Source organism: Trachemys scripta, chromosome 16 (genome assembly GCF_013100865.1).
Source record: "Trachemys scripta elegans isolate TJP31775 chromosome 16, CAS_Tse_1.0, whole genome shotgun sequence".
Lineage (NCBI taxonomy): Eukaryota > Metazoa > Chordata > Testudines > Emydidae > Trachemys > Trachemys scripta.
In genome coordinates this window covers 26367190-26383989 of record NC_048313.1, presented here as the reverse complement: position 1 = coordinate 26383989, position 16800 = coordinate 26367190, and the positions used below count along the sequence as shown (strand labels likewise).

At 53.1% G+C, this 16800-nt stretch overlaps 1 protein-coding gene across 1 annotated transcript in view; it reads right to left on the bottom strand.

The window, feature by feature from the left end:
* TRIP10 (thyroid hormone receptor interactor 10) overlaps positions 1 to 14777 on the bottom strand; it is a gene marked incomplete at its 5' end in the record, with an annotated part of 68808 nt that extends 54031 nt beyond the window's left edge. The window contains one exon of the mRNA XM_034792134.1: positions 14658 to 14777. Within this exon, the coding sequence (XP_034648025.1) occupies positions 14658 to 14777 (120 nt within the window). The remainder of the gene's footprint in view (positions 1 to 14657) is intronic.
* Between the last annotated feature and the right edge of the window lie 2023 nt (positions 14778 to 16800).

Sequence of the window (16800 nt, the reverse complement as noted above, 5' to 3'; positions counted from 1 at the left end):
CTCCGGCCCTCCTGAGCAGCTGCAATGGATGCAAATTTAGTATACAGTGCCAGAAACATTTCATGCCAGTGGGGAGACCTCCCGCCCCATGGCAGGCAATGGTGGGAGTAGGCCAGAGAATGCAGGAAACCTGCAAGTTTGTACCACATTGGACTAAGATCCCAGCTGATCACAGACGCTAAAGAGGGTCAGGCCGGGTCCGTGCTTGGATGGATGACCGACACCTGAAAGGATACTAGTGGCATTCACTGTGGCCCCAGCGGGTGTTTAAATAGCACCAGCGGACAGAACATTCTGGCCAAATTCCATCTTAGGGGATTCATTCTGCTGCCTTAAACTTCCCCCTAGGCACAAGAATCTCCGGTGCAGACCTCAGTTTTTAGCTGCCGAATACGAGTCAGGCTAGAGCGCCCCAAGGCGAGAGGCCTGGGTTATTATCCAGAAGCCCAGCCCCCACCCGGCTCCAGCCACGGCACGGACTGTCACCCAGGATTACCGCTAGGAGACAGCCAACGCATGGGCAGCACTCCCGACGTTGGCACTGCCGGTCACAAAATCAGTTTGCAATGCACGAGGAGTCTGCAGAGATCGGAGACGCTGTTGCAGTCTTCTCCGCTCAAATCCAGGGACTAGGGGTTCTGGGAGTGAAATACTCAGCCCAAGTTTGTAGAAACTAGGTACAAGCTTTTTTTAAGCAGCGAGGGTGATGAACCACAGAAACAACCTGCCTATGGCCGGAGTAGATTCTCCATCACCTGAAGTCTTTAAATCAAGGTGGGGTATTTTGGTTAAAAAGTAGCAATAGCTCAAACCGAAGTTACTGGCTTGGTACAGAAACCATCGATCCCCAGACTGTGCTCTGCAGATGTCAGGCCATCAATGTCCCTTCGGGCTTTAAAATAGATCAGTCCTCAGCAAAACGTGTGGGCTTCACGGCAAACTCCCCACTGCCCAAGCCGCCGCGAGTGAGAGCAGAGAAATTTCCACATCAGCAGGCTATTAGGCGTATTACGGTAGCACCTAAAGGCCCCCAGCTGAGGTCTTGTCTACATGGGGAAGTTGCACAAGTTTCCCTTAATTCGGTTCTTAAGCAGATCTCCTTTGACTGGCGCGAACCCCAGCATGCTCCAATTTTGGTTTCACTCAAGTAGATTCAGGCTTTTTGGGGGGTGAGGGGAGGGGGGCTTGAGCACAATTCAGCTGGGAACAGGATTAAATTAAACGGAGATAAAAGCATCCAACACGGGAATTTGCACCGGTTTTAACTAAATCGGTTTAGAGTCTCACCTTCGTTAAATTGGCGCAACTTTCTCATGTAGACAAACCCAGAGATGTGTCTCCACCGCTCCCGTCCAGGGGCGTTGAAACAATGTGTATAGCAGGTGCTGAGAGCCACTGAATCAAACTGTCAACGCGGTATATGATGGAAACCACTTCAAGCCAAGGGGCTGCCGCCGCACCCCCAGCACCCCGTCCCCATCACGCTGGGTGCACAGACACAGTGCAAAGCAGTCCCCGCCCCCCCCCCCCCCCTAAGGGTTTATGATCTAAATGCACAAGACAAAGGAAGGACTGCGATCCCCACGTTAGAGCTGGGGAAGTGCCACCCCGGAGAGGACGTGATGGGCCCAAGGTCATTCAGGAGTTAGTGGCAGAGGCAGGAACAGAACGGAGACCTCCCAAGCCCGGCCCACTAACCACAAGGCCGCCCTCTCTCTTGGATGAGGTTACACCACGGGCCTTGGGACAAGGATCTCTCCAAAAATCGCTCCTAGAGAATCTAGTGATTTTCACAGCAGCTGCTGATCAACTTTTCTCCCTGCCCTCTGGGTGGAAGGGGCTGTGGACTCTTTACAAGTTGATTTACAGCTGGCCTGTCAGACCTGGAGTCTGCAGTCCTCCTGATAACAGATCAGGTAATAAGGTACAACCCCCCCCTACCCCCATCCCCACACCAGTGAGTCTCTGCCCTACCCTGGGGGGCAATACAGGGGGAGGAGGAGTGGAAGGAGAATTCTGTCTCCAAGGATCATTCTGGTCTTGTGGAGATCTGCAGCGGGGGTTGGGGGGAGGCACCCCACACGTGCAGTCAGTTGTCGCGTCTCAGCACAGTTCCAGCACACACGAATGGGGTGTGATTGCAGCAAGACTTGGACAATCAGCTGGGCTGGATCTGAACTAGGGAGAAGAGCGAATGGGCACATCTCTGACCTCCACCCCCCAAACTAGCGAGCTCCCGCCCCCATATAAACACAGCCAGGTCTCCGTCACCAGCCCCTTCCCAGCTCCAATTTCCAAGCCAGCCCCCTCCTGCTCTTCCACGAGCCACTCCCAGGGTTTATGCAACCAGTACAGTGGCGTGCCAGCTTGAAGCCCAGAGTGCAAAATCAAGAGCCAGCTCCAAACCCCGGTGCCATGGAGGGGTGTGCGCATGCCACTAAAAGCACACCTGCAGAGCGGCCCGGCCAGGGAGATCCACAGCTCAAGTGACCCCCACCGCAGTCTCCCGATCAGCAAGAGGGGAGCCTGGGGGAACTCCAGTCTGGATAAACAGAGCTGGAATTCTACCGAGGCCACGAGGAGTGAGTCACTCCCGTTCAGAGCCAGAGAGCTGCATTGTTTGAGCTAATCGGCTCAGCAAACCCGTGGTTGGTTTCTGGACCGTCTGCCCCGGCCCTGAGACGCGAGCCAGCCTGCTGCAATGAACGCCCGGTTTGACAAACAGCAGCCGGACGGCGTGGGGAGATCTCTCAGTGAGTCGCACGGAGCCGGGAATGGGGGTCTCAGCCCGGCAGCGCCTACCCGAGAGCAGGGGCCTATTGCGGCAGGTGCTGTCTGTACCCCTCGCTCTCTGGGGCAGATTGTCTCCTGCTTACAGTCTAAGTTGACAAAGTTCAGTGATGAGAGCAGGGAGGTCAGCAGTCAGGACTCCTGGGTTCCATTCCCAGCTCTGGGAGACAAGTGGGATCGAGCGGGGTCGAGCAACGCGGTCTGGGAATCGGCACTTTTGGGAGGGCAGCAGGAGGCAGCGGGTAGAGAACACAAGAAGGCAAAGAGGTTACACGACTTGCCCCCGGCCGGGACGCATGTCGGCGTCCAGATGCTCCGCTGGGAGAGGGATAAGCTAGAGGACGAGCGTATCGGTAACCCTCTGCTGCTCTCGAGTTTCAGCGGCCCGTATTTATACACGCCTTCCAGCCAAGGCCACAGAGTGCAAGTACAAACGAACTCAAAGCTAGGAGGGGGGGAAAATGGTCGAGTGTCATTTTAATGATGCCAAAACAGGGGGACGCAGAAGAGAAGTGACTTGCCTAAGGTCACCCAGCAGGTTAGTTGCGGAGCCACGAATAGAACCCAGGAGTCCTGACACCCAGCCCCCTCCCCCAACTTACCAGACCTCACTACCTTCCCAGAGCCAGGAATAGGCCCGGGAGTCTTGACTCCCACTACCCCCACCACTAGAACCCACTCCCCTCCCAGAGTTGGGGGGCACAACGCAGGCATCCTGACTCCTCTCCACCTCTGCAGCAGGGCGCCAACGAGCTGCCACCTCCGGACGGCTCGCGAGTCTAAGCGGCGGGTTCCACGCCAGCTGTCGTCCTTCCCCCGCCCTGCTTGGTTTAAGAGGACCACCCCACCCCCGCCACCCTCCGGGGCCGGGGTGGCCGGTCTCAACTTCCTGTTGTCTCTCTTCCCTGGCCGAGCAGGAATAAACACAGGCAGGAAGTGGAAATACAGTCCAGATGTGGGACCCGCCGAAATGCCTGCTGCATCCTGGTTCTTTTCTCTGCGATTGCCCCCACTCCCGCCCCTCCGCGCAGGGCTGGGTAAGATGGGGCTCGCTAAGGGCTCAGAGGCAGGAAGGCTTAGACTGGGGCGAGAGCACCCCAGCAGGAGGGGTGGAAGAGAGAGATGCAGAATTGTCCTGCCTCCCGCCCCCTCCCCAATGATGCTTGGAGAGGAAATTCGGCCCCCAGGCCACACTGATTAGAAACAGGATTTATAATCATCAGTCACGAGGGTGGGTCGGGGGGGGTGGATGATGAGGAGAGACTGATGGGAGTCAGCTGGTACTGAAGGCATGCTCCTGAAGCAGACCCAGGCTGGCTCAGATGAGAAGGGACCAGATCAGGCCTAGTGGCTAAAACAGGGGAGACTGGAAGTGTCAGCACCAGATCCTTCATGCCCCAGTCAATTGGGCTTTGTACAAATTTCTTCCCTGCTCCGTGCCTCAGTTTCCCACCCCTCCCCCATCCAGAGGATAAGAGAAATATCTTCCCTCCTAGGGAAATGATGAGGTTTGCTGTCCAGGGAAGCTCTGGTCTGAAAGCGACAGGGAGACGCACACGCTCCATCACTGCGAGGTGCTTAAACAAGACCAAGTATTCAAACAGTCTCGCTCTGAGCAGGGCCAGGAAGAGTGGCCTGGTGGTTATAGCAGCGGGCTGGGTCTCAGGAGATCTGGGTTCAGGTCTTGGCTCCAAACGCCACCATGGGCAAGTCACTGCCTCACTCTGTTCCTCAGTTTCTCCACTGTAAAAGAGGGATGATTCTTCCTGCTCTCAGGGGCAGGGACTGTCACTTGCTAGATGTATGTACAGCACCCAGCATGCTGGGGTGAAATTATCCTAGGGTCAGATAAGATCATCATAATGGTCCCTTGTAGCCTGAAAATCCACTCGTCTCAGTTGAGGTCTCCGGGTGCTTTGAATATGGCACCAGCCTGGGCCCTGGGAGACGTAGGTTCAATTCCTAGCTCTCCCACGCTCTGTGGGACCTCGGGCATGCTGCTCTCTGTGCCTCAGTTTCCCCATCGGCAACTTCCCTACCTTGCCGGCGTGTTGGGTGATGCAACAGTAATGGGGAGAAGCATACAAGAACCTAGCTAGAGGCCCTGATCGTTCTTTCCTTCCGTAACCCCTTTGCTTCTACTGCAAAAACCACTCTTTGCAAACTATGCTTGGACTCCTGCCCAATTCCTCTCAGCTGCCTGACCTGTTTGTGTCCTAAAAATAGCCCATGACAGAGTCGGCTTCTCCTGGCCACTGCAGAGCAGCGCCTCGTTGACACACCCACTTTACTCCTAAAAAACAGGTGGCGGAGGATGGAACGAAGGCCAGACAATGCTCTGATCTCTCCTGTTTTCCAAGGCGGGAGATACAGCTCCAGGGCTCTTTAGAGGAAATGCCTGTAGAATGGAAACCTAGGTCTCCGGTCCCACCCCTCCTATGTCCTACGATCTGACCTCCTCCCACCTGATGTGGCTGGGAACCAGAACCCTGAGCACAGACAAACTCGCTAGCAGAGGCGCAAATGTATCAAGATAATTTATTCCCATGGCTGGGGCCCAATTCTGCCACTGTTCCACCCACCCCTCCACGCACAGCGGATCTGTACCAGATCAGACGTCCTTGGAGTTAATAAGGACAGCTTTGTGATTCAGGCTTCAGCCTGGGAAGCAGGACTCCTGGGTTCTCTTCCCAGCTTTTTTCTTTTTTTGGGGGGCGGTGGGGGGTGGGAGAGGGGGAGAAGAGCATGCAGGAGTCTAGTGGATTAGAACATGTGGAAGGGGCAAACAGAACTCCTGGGTTCTATCCCTGGCTCTGGGAGCAGAGTGGGGTCTAGTGGTCACAGCCGGGGGCTGGGAGCCAGAACTCCTGGGTTCTATCCCTGGCTCCAGCAGGGGCAGGGTCTAGTGGTCAGAGCAGGGGGCTGGGAGCCANTCTATCCCTGGTTCCAGCAGGGGCAGGGTCTAGTGGTCAGAGCAGGGGGCTGGGAGCCAGGACTCCTGGGTTCTATTCCCAGCTCTGGAAGGGGAGTGGGGCCTGACAGCAAGGTAAGTCAACTGGACCACAAAGATGGGAATAGAGTCCAGCAGTCCTGACTCCCAGACCTGTTGCTCTAACCAGTAGGAGTCAGGACTTCTAGGTTCTATATGACAAAGGTAAGTCTGCTGAACTGGGAATGTTAAACAAGTCACTTCCATGTTCTGTGCCTCAGTTTCTCCTCCCATCCTTTGTCTATTTAGACTTTGAGCTCTTTGGGGCAGGGACTGTCCCTCACTCGGTGTCTGCGCAGCTCCCAGCACCACGGGCCCCTGATCCCAGGTGAGGCCTCCAAGCAACACAGATAATAAATCTCTTCCCCTAGGATCAATTTTAAGGCTCACCCATGGCAAACTGGGGACCCCATCAGGCTGAGTAAGTGCACTCCCCCTGACCGCCCCCCCCCCAAAAAAACACCCACACCCCTGCACCCAGAGATGCTGCCTCACACGCACAGCACCGAGGACCACTGGTTTCTGCACAGCCCAGGCCCACAAACTCTTACGGGGATTGTTATCTTTCCAGATAAAGCCTTTGTTACACAGCAAAGATCGCTAGGCCTCACAATAGACAGGGCAATTCGGGCCATTGTGTTGGGAGTTGGTTATCGACAGGGAACACAATGTCTGTCCAGATTAAGTTGAAGCCCAGAGATTAACCGAAGAAAATCAGCAGGGCCATGGCCAGGAGGACGCACAGACTGGGATTTTAGGTACCAATTTAACTTGCACCAGTGCAAACCCCTTAGCGCAGATGTGACTTACAAGACCCGAAGAAGAGCTCTGTGACATTCGAAAGCCTCTCTCTTTCACCCCCAGAAGGTGGTCCAATAAAAGATATCACCTCCCCCGCCTCGTCTCTCCTATCCTGCGACCGACACAGCTACAATCACCAAGGGTCGGGGTGAATTCTCCATCACTGACCATTTTTAAATCAAGCTTGGATATTTTCTAAAAGTTCTGCTCTAGGAATTATTTGGAGAAGGTCGATGGCCTGTGTATTACAGAAGGTCAGACTAGAGGATTCAAAGGCCAGAAGGGACCGTTATGATCTATGAATGTATGACCCACACACCATTCTGCAACTAGGATAACCCACAGCATCGTTTATCTTAGGTGCAAAATGGTGCGTTGGCGTAAATCACGTCTACGCTAAGGGGTAGCTGAAATCCCAACATAAACAAGGCCTTACATGAGATCTGGTCTATTCCACAGGAAGGAAGGATGGGTCCAGTGGTTAGAGGCACAACCTAAGACTTGGGGCACCCAGGTTCAGCCCCTGCTCTGCCACAGACTCCCTGCGTGGCCTTGGGCATGACCCGTGTGATTTTGGGGCGACGCATTGGATATGTCTAGGCTGCAGTCAAGAGATGCCCCTGCAGCATGTGTAGCAATACCCAAGCTTAGGTTTGGCCATGTGACTGGTCCAGAGATAGCCGGTCAAATATTTTAGAGCACCGCTTGATTAGAACAGGAAGTCTTACTTTTTTTTGGTTCATCTCCAATAGCTTTCGATAGATACTTATTCCTAATTACAAAAGAGTCAATTGAACTATTTTAACTCAGAAAAAGGCAAAACACAGACAGGAATTCTAAAAAACACCCATATGCACGTCCCCACCATGTGGGCATTCTTGCTGGAATATCTGACATTGCCTATTATTTGCCAGTCAATCGACCGGTTTGCCAAGCTCACCTGGGCTAGCTTTAAGCATGGGCTCCCTCTTCCCCGAGTCTATACCCAGGAAGTTCCCAGGCGGGCTTGCACTTGAGCAGCTAAGCACGTGTTGCCGCAGCTTCACCGCTCTTGGTAGGTGAGCTGGAGTAAAGCTAGCTCGGGTACATCTATACGGGCCGCAATCAGACCTCCGACCGCAGCGTAGCCACCCCCTTAGCCTGTGGCCTCCGTAATGTGGCAACAACCGCATGTCCCTCCCTCACAAGAGGGTTGTGCGGATAAATACGTTAACAAGGGAGATGATCAGATATCATGCTGCCACAGCTGAGACACAGAGAGATCCGCGAGACTCACTTTACGGATGCGAGTCTGTGCTCCATCCGGAGGTGAAAGTAAGCAGTCCAGCATGGCGTACCGGACTGGACTGGCTTCTCCGGCAGTGATTTAAAGGGCCCGGGGCTCCCCGCAGCGGCCAGAGCCTTGGACCCTTTAAATTGCTGCCGGAGCCCCGGGTAGCGGCGGCAGGGCTCCTGAGGTGATTTAAAGGGCCCAGAGCTCCGCGGCGGCCGGAGCCCCAGGCCCTTTATTTCGCCCGAGCCCCAGGCCTCCCAGCCGCCTCTCGAGCGGGTAGCTCCGGGGTGATTTAAATGCCCTGGGGCTCCCAGCCACAGCCCAGAGCCCCAGGGCCTTTAAATCTTAAAAGGCCACACCTCTTCCAGTTGAGGCCACGCCCCTGCTCCGGACTCCGGCGTATAAGTCTTTTAAGGGCTGGTCTACAATGGGGGGGGGGGGGGGGGAAATCGATCTAAGATACGCAACTATTCGCGTTGCTGAAGTTGAAGTATCTTAGTTCGACTTACTTGGCCGTCCTCACAGCGGCAGGTCGACCGCCGCGGCTCCCCCGTCGACTCCGCTTACTCCTCCTGCGAGGTGGGAGTATGGGTGTCGATTCGGGGATCAATTACTACCCGCCGATCCGGCGGGTAGTGTAGACGTGGCCTAAGTTACTTTCACCCCGGCTCCATCAATTCAGCAGTGAGTCTATCCATCCTGATTTCAAAAGCCACCTTTGCCGGATGCTTCAGAGGAAGAAACCCTGCCGTTATTCTTTGTCTTACTGTGGTGCCTCAAAGCCCCCGGTCATGGAGCAGGACTCCACTGGGCTAGTCACAGAACACAAAGACACTCCCTGCCCCAAAGAGCTTGCAGTCTAAGCAGTGAAGGGACAACTTGCCCCCCAGGGAAAGTTTCCATCTAAGCCCAGGAGATTTATGCACCACGGCAACCTTCCTAGCCCTTCTAAAGCTCCTGGTTATTTGTTCCATTCTCATGCATTTGGCGTCCATGAAATCTTGTGGCCATGAGTTCCACTGGCTAGTTGGGTGGGGGAAGAGAGTTGTTTCCTTTCCTGAGAAAATAAAGGAACATGTAGAAACCCTGGGAATCTAGAGAAATCTGGAGTGGGGAAAGCCAACCCAGAGCAGGGGTTAGATATAAATGTTAGTGCTCCTTTTACTGTGACAAGCCGGAAACGCTAATTTTCAAGCGTTGGTTTTACGATTGTTTGAGAGGGGGGAATTATGGCTTAATTTTGCAGAAGGGATCAAAGCACCGCCAGATCCATACTCCTACATACAGAGCTGTAGCTCCGAAATCCATCCTGGTGAAATTTAAGGGGGCCATTGGTTCCCATCTGCCCCCACCTGGCTGTCCCAGTCCCCCGGGGAAGTGCTAATCAGGGATGACGATAATAATAATCACATTAGCAGAAAAAACACACAGCACAAGGGATTTTAAAGGAAGCAGGAAAATCCCCCAGCACTTCTGCAGAAAAAGGAACAAGGATTCAATGGGTTTAAATCATCTGGACGTGGGATTTTTAATCTCACAGTCGAAGCAATCAACGACCTTGGTATTTTCGCTACTTATTTCTCTCCCCGGCAGTCACGAACAGTGTCCAAGGGGGTGTCACGGGAGAATGATGCAGCACTAAACTTGATGTTATTTATGCTGCTTCAGACAAAATGCCCCCTCTCCCTCCCGCAACACCGCAATCTTCCATAGCCCTTTTAATGGCCATTACCCAGGAGGGCGGGAGACCAGACAGCACCTTAAAGCTGCCATTTAACAAACAAAAACCACACATCAAGGTTAAGCAATGATTAAACCACCCATAATGAGATTAGGGGCACCGAACACACACATCCTATTTACTGCACTAAAAGCGGCTGTTTAACGGGACAGAGCCGCCTTTGCTGGTACAGGGCAGCGCCCAGGCCAAACCTTTTCCCCAGCTCAAAGCCGGGCGATTAAACAGGTGGCTTTCTCTAGGGTGGGAGCTGGAGGCACAATGGCTACTTGGGTGCTAGAAGTTTTAGCCCCAAAGGCCCTTTTCTGCACTGGGAGCCGGCCACCCGCACAAACACACACAGCGTCAGTGCAAACAGGCAAAGCAGATTTTTGACCTGGAGGGGACTAAAGCAGAAGCAGTAAAGTGCAGTGCTGCAAAGCCAGGTTTAGAACAGCTTACCCTGTCTACCAGCAGCGGGGCCTAGTGGGTATCTTCCGTCACCTCAGGAGACAGGTTCTACTCCGGACTTGGCTACTGACTTGCTAGGTGCCCACGGGCAACTCACTTCCCTTCTCTGTGCCTCAGTTTCCCCTCCCGCCCTCTATCTGATTGGGAGCTCCTTGGTGGGGCAGGGACTGTTTCTGCAGATTCTAGCATGATGGGAGCCTGATTTCAGTTGGGGTCTGTAAGTGTGACTATACGACCATTACTAATCCTGTTTCTTACAGTACTGCTTAAGGATCAACTGAGATCAGGGCCCCGCTGTGCCAGGTGCTGCACAGACACACAGTGAGAGATGGCCCCTGCCCCAGCTGAGATCAGGGCCCCCTGGGCCGGGCGCTGCACAGACACAGTGAGAGACAGTCCCTGCCCCCGAAGAACTGAGAATCTTAATACCAACCCCTTGTTTGGTGCATCTACATGAGGGACTGGACACCGAAGGCTGTAGAAGAGGGGCAGATTCCCATTGCAGATCAGGCCTCCATGGCTCAGGTCTGCTCCAGAATGGGAGGGGTGGGGGGGGAATTCCCCATGGGCCCTTCCTCACAGCCATGGGTAGGAAAGGACCTTTAACAGGAATGGGGGTTGCATCAGAGAGCCATTTATCTGGTTGGAGGGCGTTTAAAGCCCCTAGCAAAGGAAGGAGGACGGATCAGGCCCAGAAAGCCCCAGCCCCTTTGTGCCCTTACGTATCAGCTCCTCAAATCTCCAGAGTTTTACCGGCTTAGATTGGCGACAATTAACTTCCCGCTGTTGTCAGCACTGCAGAGCTGTTCTAGCCGGTGAAACCAGCCGCTATCAAAAAACGTCCACCCTGCTGCAGGAGAGATGTCAGCCCCACCCCTCCCTAGCACTGATTGCCAAATAGCACATGCCCTGTGGCGGTGAAAAGACTCATGGTGGGGGAGGAGGGGGCATAGAAAGGTTCAGGGCTGCCGGAGGGAGTGAACCTTGGACTGGGGTGGGGGAAGAGAGAGGGGGTCCGTCTGCCCTTGGGGAGGACAGATGGTGCAGGGAAGATGTTTGGTTCCAAGGCAACACAGCCAAGTGGAGAAGATCAGAAGGAGTCAGGACTCCTGGGTTCTTTTCCCAGCCCTGCCACTGACCTTGGGAAAGTCGCATCCCCTCACCAGGCCTCAGTTTCCCCTCCCTTTTGACTTATCTATTTAGATTGTAAACTAGGCTGCGTCTTCGCTAGGAAACTGGCATACTACACCGACAAAGCCCTCCCAGTGTGGATGCAGCAATACCAGCCAAACTGCGCCTGGTACCACTATGTTAAATCCACCCTGAGTGAAAACAAGCCATGCCAGTTTTGCCGATATAGCTGCGTCCACACTTGGGGCTTCTGCTGGCCCAGCTGTCGGTCAGGGATCACACCTCTTCCCTGCCCTGACCCAGCAGAAGCCTGTAGTGTAGACACAGCCTTACCGGGGGTTCTGATCTCCAAGTGCTACAGTAATACAAATCAATAATAATAAAACTAGGCTCTCGGGTATACAACAAATGACAGGATTTCTTGCTTAAAGGGTTGCCATCAATCTAAAAGCAGCGTCGTTTCCATTTGAATTCCACCCTCCTATTGTTACAAGTAACACCCAAGAGTTATTACAGTTTAAAGGTAGAAAATGACACACACACACTCACACCCCAAATCTACTTGATGCATCTGAGAGTACTTGAATCTGGTCAGTTTCACCCGTTTTCCCCTGCAGCTGTCTTTTACACAGCAACAAGGGGAAGAGAAATTCCTTTAAAAAAAAAAAAAAAGAAGGCAACAAACTGATTGCAAAACCACAGTAGACAGCAGGGAGGCGTTTACAAGCATCTGAAGAGGTGAGGCTTTGGTTAACACTTAACATTGCCTCGATTACAGGTTGGGGACAGGAATCACCGGGCCGGATAAAATGAACAATCCCCCTCGCTCAGTAGCAGTCTCTGCAGCAACACCAGATGCTTAGAGGAAGGCGCAAGAAACCCCAGAGTTATTGGGGACCCGAGCAAGAGGTCAGGTAGAGCCCGGCCCTGGGGGTGTCTTTACTGCAGAGTTAACGACAGTGATCAGCACCGGGATCTGAGCAGCCAGCCAGGGTCGCTAGGCCTGGCGTGAGCAGCCATCCCGCACAACCCTACTGTCATCCCTGCTGCTGGGTCACTAGGACGTCTGGAGCACATCTAGGGTGACCAGATGTCCCGATTTTATAGGGACAGTCTTGATTTTGGGGCCTTTTTCTTATATAGGTGCCTATTAGCCCCCACCCACTGTCCTGATTTTTCACACTTGCTGCCTGGTCACCCTAAGCACATCCCAGTACCCTGTGCTGCAGTACGCGCCATGATTCTTCCCCCAGCGAATGGTGGGAGAACCCATCGGTCCTCCAGGGCACACAGGGGAATTGTGGGCAGGCACCGCAGGACCAGCAGCACTTGCGTGACTTTCAGCCTATGTCCCACTGCACAGGTTCTAGCCCAGGTGAAAGGGGTACCACCAGGCAGACCAGCTAGCCTGTGGGGAAAGCACCACCACACTCGGGCAAGATGACTGTGTGTGGATAAGAAAGTGACGGGGTCACACCCCAAGTTAACTCTGCAGAGAAGAAGGTATCAGCCATCCTAAGGCAGGGGGATTCATGGCCCTACCTAAACTTGGGGGGTTACGTTTTTTGTTTTATTATAAGCCAGGATGTGCTCATCTATATAAATGCCTTTTGTAAAACCCTGCTGAGATTTTAGCTAACAGTGTCTTGTGGCATGAGTTCCACATGCCAGCTGTGTGTAATGGGGGGGGGGGGGGCGGGGGAAAGAGACGGGGACACTTCCTTTTATTGGCTTGAACTCTGCCACCTTTCAAGACATCGCTTAAAAGGGAAGCCCCCAAGTAGTTTAGAGCCAACATTTATAACTACTTAAAAAAAATTCACAGCAATTTAGCAGAAATCAATAGTTTCGTGACAGTTTGTGTGCGTTTTGAAGGCGGGGGGGGCCTTTTCCCATGCATTGGCTGCAACCAAGCTATCCCGGCAGGCGCTGTTAGCCAGGAAGTGAAACAGACTAGAAACAGTAGTGAAACTGACTAACCCAACTTCAATCTTCAAGCCAAGCTCATGTAAACTAGAGCTGTAAGAAACCAGATTTTAAGGAAGAGATTCAGGTTTAATCACCTCTGGTGTCCCTAGCACACTTAGTTTTACAGGTGGGTGGAGAAGATTAAATGACTTGCCTGAGGTCATGCAGCAAGACTATAGCAGAGCAGAGCACAAAACCACACATGCCCATAATCCCGACTCCTAGTTTTTCCCCCTCCTCCAATTGCTACAGATTCCTGCTTCCCTTCAGGATCGCCTATTTCACTATACTTACAAAAAGCCAGCCGAGAAGGTTCCTTTACCACTCCCTCCAAATGACTTTCAAGATTTCGGATCAAAGATAAGACAACCAGGCTTCAGAACAGGATTGATCTTGCATTGGGGGGTGGGGGGGAAGAGACAAACATTGCAACACACTTCTGACTTCAAAAGTTTCCGGGTGGACTTAAAACTCAAAGCCAGGGGGATCATCACGCTAACGCTCAGAGAGAGGTTTGAACTGCTAAGCACAGCTTGGGCAGGCCAAGATTTGGAGAAGCCGATGCAAAAGCAACACAGCACAAAAATAAAAATAAAAAATAAAAAGTTCCCTGAAAACTGATCCCGCTTCGCTGGAAGCTGAGAGCTTGCATTAGTTGCTCTAATTCAGGGATCGGCAACCTTTCAGAAGTGGTGTGCCGAGTCTTCATTTATTCACTCTAATTTAAGGTTCCGCGTGCCGGTCATACATTTTAACGTTTTTAGAAGGTCTCTTTCTTTAAGTCTAGAATAGAGAACTAAACTATTGATGTATGAAAAGTAAATAAGGTTTTTCAAATGTTTAAGAAGCTTCATTTAAAAATTAAATTAAAATGCAGAGCCCCCTGGACCAGTGGCCAGGACCCAGGCAGCGTGAGTGCCACTGAAAATCAGCTCGCATGCCACCTTCGGCACGCGTGTCATAGGTTGCCTACCCCTGCGCTAACTGATTGTTCAGATGGCAGCAAACTGAAGTGACCCCACTTCCTCGTCTCATCCCCTCTCACGGCATCATTTGGGGAAAGTAACCTACCTAATAGCAACAAGGAGTCTGGTGGCACCTTAAAGACTAACAGATTTATTTGGGCATAAGCTTTCGTGAGTAAAAACCTCACTTCTTAGCATCCCCCTGGCGGGGGGGGGGGGGGGGCGGTATATTGTGTTGCAATGCTCCCCTGGTGGCTCCATGGGCTTGGACAGACTTTAAAGGGCCAGAGTTTCATTGACAGCAAGGTCCCTTTTACGCCCCTCAGGCAGCCAAACGAAGCCTTAAAGTTGGCGTCAACGTTAAGAGAACTTGGCGTGAGAATCACGTCCCGATTCCTCTTTAGCTTTCAAATCCGGGCTTTGGCCGCATCGGGAATGAGCTGCGTCGGTGTTGCCAAGACAAAACTGCTATTAGCCCAGGGGTGCTGACCCCCAGCTTGAAAACCAAGGATTCGTCAGCACTGGCACAAACCTCAGCATTTGGCTTCTTACCCTGTCCCGAGGCTCTGTAGAAGGTGCAGCTGCATTGGAGGGATCCAGAATGTGGATTTTCAGTGCTCTGGCTATTCCGGAATAAGAGCGTCCACATGGGGAGTTTATCCAGATTAGCCATTCCCGTCAATTTCATCATGTAGACAAGCCTTTAGGAGCAGATTACAGTAGCACCTAGGAGTTTTAGAGCAGATCAAAGCCCCGCTGTGCTGGGCACCATGCATGCACCTAGTGAGAAAGTTCCTGCCCCAAAGAGCTTCTCAAAGGACACAAAGGAAGGATCCTTATTTTACAGAGGGGAAACTGATGCACGGAGCAATTAAATGACTTGCCCAAGGTCACACAGTATGCAGCAGAGCCAGTAATCAAACCCAGGTCTCTCTCATCCCAGCCCAATGACTTAATCACCCTTCTTCCCCACCCACCTCCCCCTGTCCTCACAAGCCCCGTAAGACTGGTACTAACCTCACTCAGCAGGGCTGGTTAGTAGGTTGTGTTTTTGATACAATCCCTTCCGGGAAGGCCCCTCCCTGGTGTCAAATGCAACCCACATGCCACACAACACAGAGGCCAAGGACTGGGGCTTAGTCAGGGAAGAGGAAGCCAGCAATGTTATCCATCCGTGAAGTTGCACAACAAACAAGGGAAGGGACGTTCGGACGCAGCAGTCCAGCACCCGCTAGAGAGGCGAACAGAGGCAGCAGCAGGGCTAGCGCCAAATACAGCCCACTCACTGGGCTGGGATCCTCTGCAGGGATGGGGCCAGTCCCCATGGGCCATTCAAACTCTGCTGAGGCAGGCAACAAGAGATGGTGTTAAACAGGAAAGTGGTGGAGGAGGTTGTATGAAGCACCTGCTGCCTGGGAATGGAACCGATTTGCCCAGTCACAGGGCAGAAGCCCTCCACCCCCCCACATAGACTTTGGGGGCACCATGGGGAGTTTTCAGTCTGACCTCCCGCAAAACACAACTTGCAGAGTCCCACCCAGGTGTGGGGCCTAGTGGGTGCAGGTCTCAGGAGCCCTGGGTGCTCTCAGCTCTGAGACGGGCCTGCTGGGTGACCTCGGACAAGTCGTGTCCCTGTCCCGTGCCTCAGTTTCCCCCTCTGTAAAATGAGGATAATGCTGCAGCCCTTCCTTTGTAAAGCACTTTGAGGTCAGCTGATGGGCAGTGCTGTAGACCAGCAAGGTGATATTACTAGTTCTCAGTGAAAGCCGCCCCTTCATCGTCATGCACACGGCTAGCTCGCTCCTTAGCGAAGAGACTCTCTCCTAAAAGGGAAACGACAACAGACCCAACCACGTATCTGTGCTCCTAGGGCACCAGGGACAGTCTCAGGTTACCAGCCGCAAGTTACAACAGTAGCTTCCCCATGCACAGCCTGTCCTCCGAACATTGTCTCCTTCACCAATGACTAAGCCCGGGGGCTTGCATCCTTCGCTCCCAGAGACATTGTTTGCCTGCCCCCAGACACAGCCTCTGATCTACACCCACGGCTTGAGCCTCCAAAGTGAGAGTCAGTCTCCATGGTAACTCGGGCCAAGGGCTTCTCCTGGCAGAAGCCAGATTGAATGGGAAGGGAGCGGGGAGCTCAGTGAGTTCTGCAGACACAGGAGAGCCCATGAGACTTGCAAAAAAATGTACCATTTTCACCGAGCAAGCCCCTCCACTGTCACCAGCAAAGATCTAGGGCAGGGCCCTGGCAAAAGACACACACACTGCTGGGAAAGGGGCTCTTGCGGGATTCCTCCGCTGGGCCCAGTTAAAAAGGACTTCGTCTCATGTCAGCTTAGAAGAGGAGCTCTGCAAAAGTGCCTAGTAAATAGGAAAAACCCCTCCCCATCCCCCCCCCATCTGCTGGAAACACAGGTGCTCTCACGCCCTTCAAACACAGAGCTGTCCCATTACATGTTTGCTATGCGATCCTCTCCTTCCCGCCTCTGCTTTTGGGGTGTGGGGAGACTCCTCTTTCCCAGAAGAGGAAACTATTGCCTTTCAGAGAGGAGGGCCACAGGGGCTCCCCAACTGTAGCTGCGAAACGTACCAGTCTTGTTAATTTCATTACAGCTGCTGTGGGCAGAGGCACCCTCCCTCCCCCACCCAGAAACCAGCCCTGCACCCAGCACCAGGTCTCCTTGGGCTA